The sequence below is a fragment of the Medicago truncatula genome, chromosome 8 (assembly GCF_003473485.1).
Source record: "Medicago truncatula cultivar Jemalong A17 chromosome 8, MtrunA17r5.0-ANR, whole genome shotgun sequence".
Lineage (NCBI taxonomy): Eukaryota > Viridiplantae > Streptophyta > Magnoliopsida > Fabales > Fabaceae > Medicago > Medicago truncatula.
The window spans coordinates 45,938,665-45,956,810 of NC_053049.1; the positions used below are offsets into that span (position 1 = coordinate 45,938,665).

General features: G+C 32.0%; 3 protein-coding genes across 3 annotated transcripts; all 3 read left to right on the forward strand.

The window, feature by feature from the left end:
* Positions 1-1,916: 1,916 nt before the first annotated feature.
* LOC25502159 (COP1-interactive protein 1) lies at positions 1,917-5,548 on the forward strand. Its single transcript, XM_039828685.1, is given in 5 exon segments — positions 1,917-1,973; positions 2,547-2,932; positions 3,084-4,770; positions 4,772-4,864; positions 4,866-5,548. Coding segments are annotated over 3 exon segments (1,119 nt in total). The 5' UTR covers positions 1,917-1,973; positions 2,547-2,932; positions 3,084-3,966; the 3' UTR covers positions 5,088-5,548.
* A 4,057-nt stretch (positions 5,549-9,605) lies between these two features.
* On the forward strand, positions 9,606-12,104 carry LOC25502161 (COP1-interactive protein 1). The gene is made up of 2 exons (XM_013591716.3): positions 9,606-9,663; positions 9,771-12,104. Exons 1-2 carry the CDS (start codon positions 9,606-9,608, stop codon positions 11,915-11,917), a joined length of 2,205 nt encoding a protein of 734 aa, XP_013447170.2. The 3' UTR covers positions 11,918-12,104.
* A 2,855-nt stretch (positions 12,105-14,959) lies between these two features.
* LOC25502163 (protein trichome birefringence-like 23) lies at positions 14,960-18,146 on the forward strand. Its single transcript, XM_013591718.3, has 3 exons — positions 14,960-15,386; positions 15,566-15,843; positions 17,173-18,146. The coding sequence occupies exons 1-3, from the start codon at positions 15,173-15,175 to the stop codon at positions 17,947-17,949; spliced, it is 1,269 nt and encodes a 422-aa protein (XP_013447172.1). The 5' UTR covers positions 14,960-15,172; the 3' UTR covers positions 17,950-18,146.

The window sequence follows — 18,146 nt, forward strand, 5'->3', positions numbered from 1 at the left end:
CTTTTAACTATCTTTTAGTCTTGTTTTGGTCTTTTCTGTTAGGTTTCCGTTTCCGTTAGGGTTTAAAAAAAAAAGTTAACTCCTGGATACGTGTGACCTTGTCATTGGCTCTGATTTTTTTTTTACAAAAAAAAAATTAAAAAATATATATATATATATATATATTTAAAAAAAATCTCAAAGTCAATGACAAAGTGACACGTGTCCCTATGTTCACACGTGTCACCTTGTCATTGGTTCTGGGATTTTATTATTATTTTTTTTTTTAAAAATAATATATTTTTTTTTTGTAAAAAACAATTCTCAAAGTCAATGATAAGGTGACACGTGTCCACATTTAACGATTTTTATTAAACCTAACAGAAGGGAGTAAAACGAGACTAAACAAAACTTAAATATTCAAACAATCTTTTTTTTAACTAAGGGACCAAAGTGATACCAATTAAATACTAAGGGATAAAAAAACATTTAAGCTTAATTTCTATGTAGTTTTCTTAGGTGATGTTTCTTTTCATTTTTGTAAAAACATAAAGTTTACGTTTTCTTAAATAAAAGATTTATCTCTTTTGTTGCACGTTGTAGAAAGGAAATATCAAGATGAAGAAAAATACACATAAGAATAGGATAGCTTACGAGGTTCTATATTTTAAAAGAAAAAGAGCATGTGATGTTTTTTTTCTGCTTCCTTTGAGAAATAGACGAAATAAAAATAAATTCCTGAAAATTCTATCCAAGTTTCAAGTGAATCATGACGTCCAACATAAATTTTTTGGCATTTGCCGGTTGAGCAAGTCTTACGAGACTTTTGAACTATATATAAACAATTCTTAAAAAGTATCATTGAATATTTGAGAATTTTTAAAAAGCAATGTCTTAAATTATTTAAATAATATTATTAGAGGATTGGTTTTGTCAATGAGAATGAATTAACTGCTCAACTTGTTGTCTGCTTGCCTTCCATTATAAACATTATTATTGAATTTTTATAAACACTATTGAAATCCTTCAATTTTAATAATGGTGTAGTTTGTTGTCCATTTGCCTTCAATTTTAATATAAACTAATATATAAACATTATTATTGAAATCTTTTTTGCTATTTTTTGCTGTAAAATAATTATTAAATTATTTATTTGTCAAATAAAAAATAATTAACTTACATTGTGACAGGTAGATGATAAATAATTCTTGACTTAAATATGTTTTTCGTCCCTGCAAATATAGGTCATTTGAATTTTCGTTCCTGAAGTTACTAATCCTTCCAATCTGCCCCTGCAAATATTAATCATTTGACTTTTGATCATAATTAGGTTTTTTTGCTGAGGTGGGCTGTTATTAGCGACGTGGTGCCCACGTGGCAAGTGATGATTGGGTGATGTGGTTTACTTAAATAGGTCTTTCATCCCTGCAAATATAGGCCATTTGAATTTTCGTCCCTGAAGCTAATAATCAGATGTAATTAGGATCAAATGTCAAATGATAAATATTTGCAGGGGCAAATTGGAATGATTAGTAACTTCAAGGATGAAAATTCATTTATATTTGCAGGAACGAAAGACCTATTTAAGCGATAATTTTAGTTTAAAAGAATTTGTTTTACCGAATACAAAAGTAACACGAATAATTAAGATTAAATTTCCTCAAAGTATATATATGTATTGTTACAACATAATTTTACCGGGAAACCGCGAATTTGGATTTTCAAATTTTCCATTTCCCTGTTGCGTTTCATTTCTTCAAATTCAATTCAATTCTTGATCCTCTCTCTTATAGCTGAAGAAGCTCGACTTTGATTTCAGCTTTTGGATTCAATCAGATCAAACTGAAATCACTCACGTAAGCTTCAATTTCACTATCTCAATTTCTTGCATTAAATTTATTGCGTCTTTTACAATTTGAAGCCCACTCTTCTTGTTTCTTGCATTCAATTTGGAACCTAACAGATTCAGAAGATAAGCTGATACAATATCTAAGGTACGTATTCCAATTTTCAATATCTAAGAATATTGAAAATCGATTTTAGGGATTATGTACGCGTTCTCCATTTTTTTTCCTTTGGGTAGTAATATTATTACATAATTATTGCTTCTTTTTCTTTAAAAAAAAATTAAATTCTTGCAAGATTCCTGAAATTGTTGTAAAAAATTAGATGTTGGTGATGCTTATTAGTATTTTTTTTGTTTTAAAATTGACAGATAATCTAGTTTCATTTTTATTTGTTCTCATAATTATTGTTTCTTGCGTTAAATCCTAAAATTTGGAGTTTTGGACCACATTTTGGTTTAGTAACTGTAATGATGGTAGATATTGATCATGTATATCATCTTTTATATGTTATATACAACAGAAACATTATCGACCACATTATTTGTCATTTTTATTTGTTTAACTATAATTCATTATCGACCTCTATAATTCATTTTTACTCAATTGCACAAAAGTAGTTAAGAGACATTTTCAGAAATTTCTTGAAAACAGATTCTATAGAACAATTTTTTTTTTGAAACTGTGTGCTCAAATATCAAATAATTGTTTTAAAATTTTCAGCTCTTCACTTTCTGGAATCTCTACCCACACGGTGAACAAATTATCTTTGACTGAGAAATTGGATATCAGTGGAGAAGATGGTGAATATTCACATTGATCCTGATAAAGAAAAGCAGCTCCAGGGAGGTAAAAAAGGTACAATCTCTACCCACACAATTACACTATGCACCATGACAGCAGAATTGTGATATAATGGAAGATTGTGATGCAAGAAACCATTTTTTTTTCTTTTTTTACTTTTCCTATAGAAATTGGAGACAAAGTAAAAAGGATTTGGAAACTTATTAAAGATGACAAACTTGGCGAAGATGGTACTCGAGCAGAACTAGCTGAATTGATCAAACAATGCATCTGCTATCATGATCATCTTGAGGGAGCTAAAACAGGTACAATCTCTACCCACACAATTACATTTTGCACCATGACAACTGAATTGTGATATGACGGAAGATCACAACACAAAATACGCTATGATTTATGTATATCAGCCTTGGATGATCAAACAAATGATTTGGACTTTTTTCACTTTTCCTACAGAAATTTATGACAAGGTAGCAATGATATTCAAACTTATTAAATATGACAAACTTGACGAGGATGGTATCCGAGCAGAACTTTTGAAGAGGGAACCATTTGCTAAATTGGTTGAGGATTTCCATAAACAACTCACCTGCTATCTTCATGATTATCTAGAGGGGCACAACTTAGGGCCGCGGAACCAAGTTTCAGAACTTGAAATGGAGTCCAAAGAAAGAGAAAAGGAACTATCTGTTATCAATCTTATCATGAAGAAGCTCGAAGATACTGAAAAGTATGATAAAGAAAAGCAGCTCCAGGGAGCTAAAGCAGGTACAATCTCTATGTACCATGACTTCTGAATTGTGATATGATGGAAGCTCGCGATGCAAAATATGCTATGATTTTTGTATATCACCTTATGGTAGCTCGAACAAATGATTTGGACTTTTTTACTTTTTCTACAGAAATTGAAGACAGTAAAAAGGATAATCAAACTTACTTATTAATGATCACGACCTTAACGAGGATGGCACCCCGACAGAAGTTTTGAAGAGGGAACCACTTGCTGAATTTATTAAGGATTTCTACATTCAATACCAATTTCTTTACGCACAATATGAAGAGCAAGCAAGGGTCAACATTGAAGAGATCAGTGCTTTAACACAGCAGAAGTTAGAGTTACATGATAGAAATGTTGACTTAAAAAAAAGATCAGCTGATAGAGAATTGGCCTTATCATGTATCCGTGAATTTAATAAGTCCCTCCTGGAGATAATTCAGCAACATAAACAAGATTCAGTTCACGTGGAGAAAACTTCAAAAAAAAAAAGCAAGTGAAGACGAAAAGCAAATAAATGATCACAGGAATGAGATAAGTAAACTGGCACAGGAGAATTTGTTGATGGGAGAGAAATTAGATCATTTGGAGAGAATATTAGCAACAAAAAAATCTGAGTTCTCTGCCTTCCAGAAAGCAAAAGAAGAAATGGAGCTCTACTATGAAAAAATCAGAAAAGAACATGCAAAAACCCTCGCAGTGGTTGACAATGAAAAGAATGAATTAGCCAACAAAAACATGGATCTTCAGAGAACATTAGCAGAACGAGCAGATGCATATCAGAATTTGAATAAAGAATATGAACAAGTTAACAGTTTGTTTAATGAATTTTTCGTCAAACTTGAGGTTGCAGAGAGGAAGATGGAAATAATGGCGGAAGAGTTTCTTCAAGGCATTGGGTCAAAAGATCAGATGGTTGCTGATTTGGAACACCAAGTTGAAGACCTGAAAAAAGACCTGGACAAGAAAGGAAATAACATCACCTTTTTGCTTGAGAATGTCGAGAATCTTGGGGAAAAGCTTCGCTTGTCAAACCAAAATATCCGGGACAAAGAACAATTGCTAAGTGAAAAGGGAGAGAGCTTTAGAAAGGCAGAAGAAAAGTTTCAGCACGATCAGAGAGCACTTCAAATCAGGATTTCTACTGCAGAAGCAACAATGGCCGCTGACAATGAAGCTTTTCATGAAACTATCACAAGTACTAAAGAGTGGTTCAACAGTGTGATATCTGGAATCGATACTGTAAGCTTAAATTTTTTTGACATCCACAAAAATATTGAGAACCGCATCTCACATGAGCTTCAGGTTACAAAAGAATATATCAATAAGATGAACAAGGAAAAGAGGCAGTTACAGACAGATAAAAAACCATTTGTTGGAGGAGCTGCAGGGTAAAAGGGAAGAGGAATTAACTCTGAGGGAAAAGGTTGAAAAGCTAGAGGCAAAGGCAAGAAAGGGGGAAATCAGAGAAGATGAATGTGACAACAATTGTTGTTGAACTTAAGAAGAGAGTTGAAGAGCTAGAGAAGTTGATGGAAGAGAAAGAGGAGGGTATGTTGAACTTGGGAGAGGAAAAGAGGGAGGCCATCAGGCAGCTTTGTTTGCGGATTGATTATCACAGGGAGCGCAATGACTATCTAAAGGAATTCATATCAAAGACTCGCCGGGGCCAGAGAGCAGTGTGAACCCATCTATATTTTTTTTATGCAACTTTGTCCAATTAGGTACTGTCGTGATTTGACAAACATGAGTATGTGTATAGTTATATTTTTTTCCCTGTATCAGTAGCAAAGTTAGTTCTGTTCTTCTCTTGAATTTGAATTGAATAATCTTAGTGACGTCTTATTGTTTTGTTCAGTATAGAACGCTGGGTTAACATGTCCCACTATCAAAATTTTCCAGTTCTTACCCGTCTTTGATGCTTTTTATTTTACATTTTATCATATATTTCTAGAAACTAGCTAGCAGTGATAGTTAACTTGATTAATTAAGTCTTCTTATTCCATAAAGGACTTGCTCTTGTATAGAGGCTCTGGGGATCAGTAGCAGGACCTCTACTGATGCTGAGAACCAGGACGTGTATTCTCTTCAGTGCTTATAGAAGCCCGTCTTACATTCTTTCTACAGTTAACATTCTCTTGTTCCGCGGGACCTATAAAATCAAATAACAAGGAGAATCTCACAAAATCAAACACAAACCATAAACTTTGCAGGAAAAGGAAATGCATCTAACTTTGGAGAGAAAAAAACAGTAGTAAGTGAAATATTTAGAAGATTTACGGCTTGTGTTTGTCAACCTCATTCAAGTTCCTACATCTTTTTCCTGACTTTTCTGTGCTGCTTGTTTTATCTCTTCTGGTTCAGAAGAGAGAAACCTACATTTTGTGTTTGTCTAATGATCAAGTGAACTTGCATGGTATTCAAAGCAACTCCCATCGAATGCGACCTGTGATTCTTGCATTTAGGATCTAACTCCCATCGTTGAGCATGAAATAAAAGTACTAGATGTAGTCTATATTAATTTCTGATCCTAAACAACTAGTGAATATTGATGTCACATAAGTATCCTACATATGACAATAATCCTCTTTATATTCAATACATGCATAAAAATGATTCACAGGTGTCTGGCTCAAGTGGAACCAAGAGCTAGTATATTGGAAATGTAGATAAATACAACTCTACAACAATCCACTCAATAAGGTGAAAGAGATGAGATGATGGAAAAAAAAATATAAAACCAAAAACTAAAAACCGCAAAGAATGACTAGCCTATTTTTGAGTAATATACTAATATTCGTACTTTTTTTTTTAGAGATACTAATATCCGTACATCTTTCCTTTTTTGAGTTTTCGGTTGAATTACATGGTCTAGTTGGGATTCAAATTGGTTGTTTGTAGTTCAAACTGTTTTTGTTAAATTATAGAGGTCCCACTCAAAGCGAAAATCGGAGGAAAAACAAAACATAGAATGAGGTAAAGTAAAATTATATTGTTAAGTCATCTAGCTCAAAAATGTGATTGAGATTTACAAAGCTTAAGCCATTTTTTAGTAAAACTCATTGTTCAATCTGTTCAGCTATGAAAATGAATAACAGTTGCATAGAAAGATTAGCTGTTCCTTTACTGACACATTTTTTTTTCTTCATTTCCTTGTATATCTTATAAAAATACAGCTGACTTTGTTTGATATCCCATAATATTAAAAAGAAAAACCATTTATCTTAAGGGCCCAAAGTGAAAGATATTTACAGCTTAATTAGAATAGACGTAATGGAAATAATTTGAACACAACTTAAAGAGATAGCATAATTTATTATCTAAACAAACATTAATGCAAGTGTTTATGCTATAACCAAGAATGAGAGTAAGGGATAGCAAAATAAAAAGGATCATAAATAGAATCATCAGTCTGTTACCTTTCCAGAGGCCTGTTCAAAAGCTGCAACCATCTCCAAAACTGATGTTCCCTTTCCTGTTCCCAAGTTATAAACCTCACAACCTGTATGCAGACATGAAATTTTACCAAAACAACATCACAAAGTGAAAATCAAAAAACGCACCAAAGCAAAAACAACTATCATTGTATATGGGAATCTAACATCAGTTCGCAACCATTGTTTTTGGCTGAATAAATTATTAGAAGAATTTGATCAAATTTCGAATAGTACCTGTCTTAGGATCATCTAGCTTACACAATGCAGCAATGTGCCCATCAGCTAAATCAACAACATGAATGTAATCACGGACCTGAGAAAAAGACAAAGATTTATCATGTAAGATCCTCAAAAGAAATCAAAGGTAGATCTTAACAAATGGTAAGAATGGACCAACTATGACATCATTATTATCAAAATAATGCAAATCGAATTTAAATTTCCTGCATTGTCTTTAGTTTCCTAAGTTTGTTCACTTACTATCATTCTTTCTTGTCTAAAACAGATAGTTCTTTCAAACTACAATTATACAAGACAATATTTTCTTAATTTCTTTAGACTTGTGATCAATTGGATATTACACCCAAAATATTTATCCATTTTATCTATACTGTTTAAATAATTACATTTTATTGTGAAATAGTTACTTGTCAAATCAAGAATAAATAAATAAGATATTGATTTGAACTCATATCCTCCTGATCAAATTCCACCCCTAAATTTTTAACATCTAGTTCTACTTAGATATTGTTTAGTAAAAAATAGCGGATGAACTTATAGTTTATTAGTTGATTGAATTTATAGTGTTTTAAAAAATAGTGATTGTACTAGTTTATAAATATGAAATGATATAAAAAATATATTTAATTACTATTTCATGTTTTTTAAGCTATAAGTTTATAAAAATGAAACGATATAAAATATATATATTTAATTGAGAGAGAAAAAATAATAAGTTTTAAGTTTTAAGTTATAATCTACCTGAATTAGGATATCACAAAACACTTTAAGTTCGTGAGAAAATTACTACCAAATGCATCTTGTTTCCTCCTTCCGACTCATTTTAATTGTTATTTTTTAATTTTTTTTTTCCATTTTCAAAATAATTATCACTTTATAATATTAATGTAACATTTGTTATTTTATCCAACTATAATATTTTGTTTGTCTCATTTTAATTGTTCCATTTGAGTTTTGGGTGATTCCTAAGAATATGATTCGTAGATAGATCTTAAGGATAAAATTAATTTCATTTACTAAAAACATTGTAGTTAGTTGATTAATTAAGTGAATTGAAATTCAATAAATAATAAATCAGTTAAGTGGATTAGTTGAGTTGATTTCTTCCAAACTTCAATTATTTCAACAATAATTAATTTTTATTGAGAATAAGCAAAAGTTGATTAAATCACAAATTAAAAAACAAGATTAAATGATGTTGAGTTGAAATAATTAATTTTTATTGGCTATTGGTTTCAAACTTCAATTAATTTCATGAGAATAAGCAAAAGTTTTCATTGGAAAGATGATTTTTTTTAAAAACAAGATTAAATAGAATAAAAGTTTGTCTTTTTTGCTTATATTTTGAGACAAAAAAAATAAGTTTTTTTTTGCTTATATTTTAGAACGGAGGAGTACATTTTTATTTAAAGATTAAATGGTTTGATGATGTTGAACGACAAGACTAATTTAATTATCTTTTATTTATTTCTTTATTGTGTATGCATCCAAATAATTTAATTTGTGATTTTATCTATGCAAGAATAACAATTAAATTGTGTAAAGTCTTGACCACAGACTACTCTACTAACACTAACTGGAGTTAATAAATGATTTTAATTTCAGAATAGAAATCAAGCCAATTAATATAATTTAGAACCGCGCTTAATCAACAATTAAAATGAGAGTTGATTAAATAACTAGTTATATATTAGCGGCAACCGTGAATTCCGTTTTTCAAATTTTTCATTTTCTTCTTCTTGCGCGCGTTTCATTTCTTATAGTTGAAGTCTTGAATAAGCTCTTTCGTTTCAGCTTACCGATCAACTTAATCTTCTCTCAAACTGAAATCACTCATTCACGTAAGCTTCATTGTTTCTTTGCACATGATTTTGATTTGAACTTAATCTTGATCCTTAATCTCAATATAATCAATCATGCATATGGTTTTTATCATCATCATCATCATCAAGAACATAGCTTGAAGCTCGTTCTTTTTGTTTCTTGCATTCAATTTGTTTCCTTTTCTTTATAGGTTGTTGCAATCTTTTTTTTTTTTTTTTTGAAGAGAGGTTTTAGCAATCTTGTTCTTGGAGATTAACAGATTCAGAAGAGAAGATACAAGGAAAACTGTTACAATATTTAAGGTACTTAATTATTCCAATTTACCAATTATTGTATGAATATTCAAAATCGATTTTAGGGTATGTGTTCTCCTTTTTCTTCTTCTTTGGGTAGTAGTATTATTACATAGTTTTTTATTTTTTTTAAATTCTTGAAAGATTCATGAAATTGTTGTCAAAATTAGAAGTTATTGATGCTTGTTAGTATTTTTTTTGTTTGTTTTAAAATTGACTGAAAATCTAGTTTCAGAAATTTCTTGAAAACAGATTCATTTTTCTGGAAAAGGAATAAACAGATTCTTCAAAATTAGTGTGCTCATTCAAATATCAAATAATTGTTTTTAAATTTTCAGCTCTTCACTTTCTGGAATCTACACGGTGAACAAATTATCTTTGACTAAGAAATTGGATATCAGTGGAGAAGATGGTGAAAATTGACATTGATCCTGATAAAGAAAAGCAGCTTCAGGGAGCTAAAACAGGTATAATCTCTACCCACACAATTACACTATGCACCATGACAGCAGAATTGTGATATAATGGAAGATTGTGATGCAAGATACTTTTTTTTTTTTTACTTTTCCTATAGAAATTGAAGACAAAGTAAAAAGGATTTTGAAACTTATTAAAGATGACAAACTTGGCGAAAATGGTACCCGAGCAGAACTAACTGAATTGTTCAAACAATGCATCTGCTATCATGATCATCTGGAGGGGCACAATTTAGAGTTGAGGGACCAAATTTCAGAACTTGAAATGAAGTCCAAAGAAAGAGAAGAGGAACTATCTGCTATCATGAAGAAACTCGAAAATAAGGAGAATGCGTCATTACATGCTCAGAAAAATGAACTGGAAGAGCAGAAGATTGTTAAAAGTAATGAAGCTTCAACTCGGGCCGAAAGCAATACAAATGAGGTGAATGTATTGCGGCAGGAAGTGGAGTCTCTACAACACCAGAAATCTGACTTGGAAGTTCAGCTTGTGGAAAAAAGCCGAGAAAATTCTGAGTGTACGATTCAAATTCAAAGTCTGAAAGAGGAGGTTGAGAGAAAAACCCTGGAGCAAGAGAGACTTACGGAAGATAAAGAAAATTTAACGATGCATATAAGGAGTCTGGAATTGGAGATGGGCACTATAAAGAGCAAAAGTAGCGAAGATGAAGAGCAAATAAAGGCCAACATCCAAGTGATTAGTCATCTGACACAGCAGAAGTTGGAGCTACACGACAGAATAGCAAAATTAGAGAAAATATCAGATGAGAGAGAATCGGAGTTATTAGTTTTCCAAGATAAGCTTAATAAGGCAGAGGAAGAATGTTTGGTTGTAATATCTACCTGCAAGGAGCAAATTAAGATTCATAAAGATGATCAGCTTTCCATGTATAATGAGATGCAAAAATTAGGTCAGTCGATCGAAAAGCTGAAATTGGAGATGGATTACATAGACAACCAGAAGAGTGTAGTTGAAGAACAGTTAAGAGCCAAAGACTGTGAGTTGAACACTTTAAAGCAAAAAGTAAGTGAGAACGAAAAGCAAATAATTGCTTACTGTGATCACATCGCTAAACTGGCACAGGAGAAGTTGGAGCTGGCAGACAAAATAGATCATTCAGAGAAAAGATTAGCAACAAGAGAATTTGAGTTCTCTGCACTTCAGGATAAACTTTCCGAGGCAGAGGAAGAGTCGTCAGGAAAAATAGTTGCCTTCACAGCCCAAGTTGATAACCTGCAAAAGGACCTGCTTTCCTTGCAGAAAGCAAAAGAAGAGTTGGAGCACCACATCGAAAAAATCAGAGAAGAACATGCACAGGCCCTCACAAAGGTTGACAATGAAAATAATGAATTAGCCAACAAATACCTAGATCTTTTGAGAATATTGGAAGAACGGGATGAAGAATATAAACACGTTGATAGTTGGTATAGTGACTGTCAGGTCAAACTTAAACGTGCGGAGTGGAAGATGAGAAAAATGGCAGAAATGTTTCTTGAAGACATTGATTCAAAAGATCAGATGGTAGCTGATTTGGAACACCAAGTTGAAGAACTGAAAAGAGACCTGGAAGAGAAAGGAGATGAGGTCAGCTCTTTGCTTGAAAATGTCATGAATCTTGAGGTAAAGCTTTGCCTGTCAAACCAAGAGGAAGAGAGCTTTAGAAAGGTGGAAGAAAAGTTTCAGCAAGTTCAGAGAGCACTTGAAGACAGGATTGCTACTGACAATGAAGCTTTTCATGAAACTATCACAAGTATTAAAAAGTGTGTCAACAGTATGATATCTGGGATAGATACTATAAGCTCTAAATTTTCGGATGACTGCAATAATTATGAGAACCGCATCTCAAACATCTCATACGAGCTTCAGGTTGCAAAAGAATCTGTCAATGAGATGAGTAGGGAAAAGGGGCAGTTACAGACAGATAAAAACCATTTATTGGAGGAGTTGCAGGGTAAAAAGGAAGAGGGATCAACTCTGCAGAAAGAGGTTGAAAAGCTAGAGGCAAAGGCAAGAAAGGAGGAATCAGAGAAGATGAATGTGACAGCAACTGTTGATGAACTTAAGAAGACAGTTGAAGAGCTACAGAAGTTGATAAAAGAGAAAGAGGAAGGAATATTGGATTTGGGAGAGGAAAAGAGGGAGGCCATCAGGCAGCTCTGTTTGTTGATTGATTATCACCGCGAGTGTAATGTCTATCTCAAGGGAATCATCTCAAAGACTCAAAGGGGCCAGAGAGAAGCTTAAATCCTTTCATATATTTTTTATGCAAATTTTCCCAGTTAGGTATAGTCGTGATTCAGCATATAATCAGCTCATTTTTTCTCTCTGTGAATTGATTCTTTTGTTTTAAAAACACTGGTATGTGTGTATAATTTGATTTTTCCAGTATCGTGAGCAGAGTTAGTTCTGTTCTTCTCTTGAAATTTGGATAAGTGAGCTAGTATAATTCGATTTTTCCAGTATCATAGTGACAAGTGGGGTCTTTATGTTTTGCTCAGTATAGAAATTTTTTGTTCCATGTAACTTATTAAGCAGACTGGCATTATGGTCTTAAACAAATATTCCCTCCATATCGCTATAACTTATAAGCGTCTCATTTGAGTTGTGTACAGTTCGTAAGAAAACAATTAGTTGTATTGATTTTGATGATAAAATTATTTTTCATTCGCCAGTGGACTAGTTAGGTGGATTTAGAGCACTGCATCTCCATTAGAGTGAACATATTCTGTTACAAACTAGGACTTGATAAGATTAACCCAAAAAATGTTTGGGCCTGGCCGAAAGGGTCGCTCTTGCTCTGCTTGATCGACCTATCCACTTATCAATAACTACGAACCATACTCAGCAATAGAGCAATCCCAAAAGCAGATTCTGAATGTTCTAATTTAGCCGAAAGTTTAATATTGACCCTAAAAAGTTTAAACCAGCACCAAATTAGCGTACTCAGATATTGACCAAATACTTAACAATCTAGCATGTTGTAGATCTTATTTGGCTGTAAGAAATGGTTTGTTTAATTGTTTCTTAATATTGTTATGTTTATTGGTTTTCACATAAAGAACTGTGTGACTGTGATTAGAGAAAATTATGTATTAGTGGCCACAAATACTCTTAAGTAACATGTATACATTGTATATCTCTTGTAAAGTTAACAAAATTAATTAAATGCTTTGTGCATTGTTTTTTAATAAAATGCTTTGTTTGAATAACTATTGTATAAGAAAATTCTATTATAAAAGTTGATCAATGTTAATTTCATTTTGACTTTTAGTTTAATTTGTATGCACCAATAGTCATTTTTTTTACACAGGATGTCCAAATATACTAGTTATAATCATATTAATCGAAATAGAATATGGTGAATTGATTCGCAAAGTTAATATTTCAATACATGAGCCTAACAAGAATCAATACATGCGTTATAAATACTGTAATAGTTCAGCAGATTTGGCTCCATTAAAAAGCCAGAGAGACATTATTTGGCTCCTATGCAATTCTTTTTCAGATTTAATAACAGATAAAAATCATTGGTTGAAGCTCCAACCCTATGTTAAAATCTTTTTGTGAACACTGCTATGATTTACTAGGAACCAAGTATAATGATATTCAATCGTCTTTTTTGTTAAACACAAATTTTGGACACGAGGGAATGACGCAATGACAATTCAATCTAAGACAGACAAAACTGATAAACATTTACAAAAAGAAAATGGTGAAATTAACATATTTCAATATTGCATATAACCATAACATGGCACCATAATACAAATTCATAGCACAAAAATAAAATATATATCTAACCTACTGGACATACCTAATATTAATTATTAATTATTTTATTTTAAATATATAGATATCAGTATAACACACACAAGCCATGTCCACAACACAATCAGTACTAATCAATAATCATGGAAGACTTTCTTCAGCTTTAGGAGCACCAGTTGTGGTGGTAACTGTGTGATCCTGAGAAGCACACAATTTATAATAGAATAGAGGCCACAAATAAGGAAAAATCAAGCACTTCTTATACAAAATCAAACAATCGATACCCTGATCAAGCTTTTGAGATTTGTAAATATGATCATCTCTCTCTCATGTTGATTAGCTCTTTCTGCACCCTCAACACTACAATCATTGATAATTGCCACAACAAGGAGAACTAAAATCAATGAAGTAGTGATGATTTTTGCCATAGTATATGATCAATGAGATTATACTACTCTTTTAGACTTTGGTTTATTTTTCTCACGCTTAAATTTTTAAACTTCACTTTCTAACTTCTAAGTCACGATTGTTACACCTGTCACATTACACATTTCACAAAAGAAAATATTATAAATATATGGCAATCAATTGTAATATAATTTATTATATCTGCAAAAGAAAACAAAAATATTTTTTTAGTCATTGTAAAACTTATTATATACAAATTAATTATCGTAATAAATAAAATGATAGATATTTTTTATAAAGTAGTCTAGTGATTGGAGTTCACATATTTTAAATATGGAAAAGTGAAGAGTATGAGGTTCAAATTTCAACTCTTACATAATATTGTCCTTGCAACTATCAATTGAGCTGTGTTTATAAGACATATAATAGTAGATTTTAGTTGCTCAAATAAATGTTAAAATTAATTTTAATATAAAATTTTGCAATATACATCAATTTTTATATGGACAAATGCAGCATGGAAAAATAATTTTAACCAAATAAAATCAAAATAATTTATAAAGGTAATAGAAATAACTACGGCTAGTGAGTTTTTAGTTTTTTCAATTTTTTTTTGCTGTAAACAGTAAAAAAGTTATTCTTTAAAAAGAAATGGGAAAAGCATTAAAAAAAGAAGAAGTTAACATTATATTAAGAGTTGGCAAGTTACCGTTGACTTGGGATCAATAAATATGCTTTTAGATCTTATTTTTTTCATGGTGTCAATTTTATGGATTAATTTGATATCTTAAAAAAATAGTATTAAATTAACTACCAAAATAAATAAAAATTTGACGAATTTAACCAAAAAACAAAATTTTAATTTTAATTTTAAAGTAAGTTCTAATAGAGTACTAGTAAGAATCTCACGTACGTGGTGAGACATACGTTAATCCTATATGAATAAGTGGTAAATTAACCCTAATTACAAATAATTCGATTTTAGAAGAAAACTAATATAAATCACATACGAAGTAAATAAGGTAAAGAAATTAAATATTTTTAAGATAAAAATGATAACCGAATTTAGGAAAAAGAATGAAGAAAATAAAGGCATTTGACATAGATCTAGAAATTACACAGACACAACTTGACTCTGATCTATACTGTGACTGTGGTACTCTTAACTTTTTTTCTTTACTGAAAAACACCCCAACCAAAACCAATATCAATCTATCCGTAAGCATCACCAACTCCAAAAGAATCGGTGTATTTCCGTGTTTGTCAAAACAGTAACAGTACTACTACTACTACTACTACAAAGAAGAAGAAGAAGAAGAAGAAATGAGGATCGATTCTTCTTTCAATTTCAACCATAAAAATTACCTCATCAAGTTACTTCTCACTCTTTTCTTCTCTGTACTCGCTTTTCGTCTTCTCTTCTTTCAATCTCTTCCCACTCTCACTGAATCCCAAACCCCACCTCAAACTTCATCTTCTCTTCTTTCTGACCTTCAACAACTCCCTCTCCAAAATCAACTCTCTCCCACCGACACTGGTCAGTAACATTATTTTTTAATTCTTAATTTTTATTTGTTTAGATCCGAAATAGTACTGTTTAATTCCTATTCTGGGTCGTTCCAATGATTCAATTAGTCCGTTTTGAATCAACTACCGTGTTTCCAAAACAAGTTAAAGTTGGGATTTTTACTTTTTTTTTTTTTTTTTTTTATTCAGGTAAATGTGATTATTTTAATGGTGATTGGGTACCAAACCCATTGGGTCCAATTTATACAAATGAAACATGTGACCTGATTGAATCACATCAAAATTGCATGAAAAATGGGAGACCAGACAGAGAATTTTTGTACTGGAAGTGGGCACCTACAGATTGTGAGTTACCTATTTTTGATCCTCAAAGGTTTCTCAACTTGATGCGTGGTAAAGTGTGGGCACTTATTGGTGATTCTATTTCTCGTAACCATGTTCAGTCTTTGCTCTGCACGCTTTCTAAGGTTTGGTTTTTTCATTGCTAAATAAATTCAACCATTGTATTCATTGTTGTTGTCAATGGTTTTGTCACTGTCTTGGTCCTGTTACGAAAACTTGTACAAAATAGATTGGACAAAGATAACATTCATTAAGCCGCAATGTTGTTTTCCTTTTTTGTTTGATCTTTTGTGAATGTTTCTTTGAGTATCAGACAACTGTCTTTTTTACGTGTTTTTTTTTTTCGATGATGCGTTGACCGGATCTTGTTTTGGTTCCAATGCATCTTTGGTAGTTTATTTATTGAGTCTGGAGAATAACTCAAGAATCTGTTAGTTTGTGTGAGAAAGCTGTTGCTCAGTTGCACCGTTTGTTTGCATATAAACGATGATAGAATAGGTCTAAACACTTTGATGATTATATATTTATGAAGTACTTAATCAACCTAGGATGAAAAGAATGGAGAATGAAGTCAAGTGATTGTTTTTATTTTGTTTGACCTAGTTACATTGCATCAGAATCTAGCTCAATAGATAAGGCACTGAGATATAGTTGCATTAGAATATGCCACCTGAGAATTGGATTGGACAAGAACTCTGGGATTTTGAGGTTCTGTTTATCAGCTCCAAAGTAATTGAGGATAGAAGCATTTTAATATACAATATTTCATGGTCAATTGATAGATATTGTTTTGGACTTTGATTGGAATGATTATTCACTTTGTACTTTGTACTTGTAGCGGAAAGCTTTTCTTGGATACCTGTGAATTGTGATTAAGGCCAAAAAATGAAAAAGTATAGACTAGCAAAACTTAAAAAGTTAAAAAGTTTTCAACTCAATTAAGAAGAGTTAAAAACGATAATGATTATGAAAGGTAATGGCTTGAACAAGCTGAGGCCAGTTACAAGTCCATACAAGTATATTTGCTACCAGTCTACACAATTATGCATTTGTTTTAAATCATAACTTATGAGATTTAGTTTTTAGGCAATCTCTCTCTCTACTTCGTTTATTCTTCATGTACACGATTAAACACATCTCCTTCACTATTTTTTTTTATCTAAAATAGAATAATATGTACGACTCTTATGATATTAGATTTACTTTCATGTACACAGTTAAGAACATTTCCTTCGCTATTTTTGTTTTAAATAGAAGAATATGCACAACACTGATACTAGTAAATTTACTTTCTATAATTGATTTACATTTACTGCTTTTTGTCAATTTTATGAGACCTGGACTTTTTGACCACTTGTTTGGACTGAATTGAAGCATGGTTGATTATGAAATTAATCATATAAACTTTCACAAAGGAAGCGAGTGTTATTCACTTGAATTATTTTGACCTTCAGGTAGAAAAAGCTGTCTTAGTCTACCACGATGAGGGATACAAGTCCAAAAGCTGGCACTTTCCGTTGTACAACTTCAGTATGTCAGTTATTTGGTCACCGTTCCTTGTGGAAGCTGCTATTTTTGAAGACATAAACGGCGTTTCAAGTTCTGAAGTTGAGCTATATCTTGACAAACTGGATAGTAAATGGACAGATCAGTACCTAAACTTCGATTACATTATTATTTCAACGGGAAAGTGGTTTGTCAAATCTGCAATCTACTATGAGAATGACACTATATTGGGCTGTCACGGCTGTTCTAGTAACAAGAACCTGACAGACCTAGGGTTTGACTTTGCATATCGCAAAGTCTTGAAAAATATCTTCAACTTCATAGTATCTTCCAATCACAAGGGCTTAATTTTGTACAGGACATCCACACCTGACCATTTTGAAAATGGAGAGTGGTTTAGCGGTGGAACGTGCAACAGAACTGAGCCGATTAAAGAAGGTGAGATGGAAATTAAGCTTTTGCTTAGGATTCTTCGCGACATCGAGTTAGAAGAGTTTAAAAAGGCAGCCTCTAAAGCTTCAAAAAATGGAGTGAATCTCAAGCTTGCTGATTTTGCACCACTTTCACTTTTGAGACCAGATGGGCATCCGGGTCCATACAGGCAATTTCAACCCTTTGCCAAGGACAAAAATGCTAAAGTTCAGACTGATTGTTTGCATTGGTGCTTACCTGGGCCTATAGACTCTTGGAATGACATCATAATGGAGATGGTTGTTAATGGATAACAAAATCAGTCAAATGGTCCTTGCAGTTAGTTTCTTTTCTCATGCTAGTTGTGCATGTGTGTGAATTCATTCACTGAATTGTTTCTCTATGTATGTATACTATGATTCTTGATTGATATTCTTACAGATGTACGATGTAATATTGCACAGAGGTTTAATTATAGTTTTATAGTTGTTTTGATGTGTTGAGTTGGAAA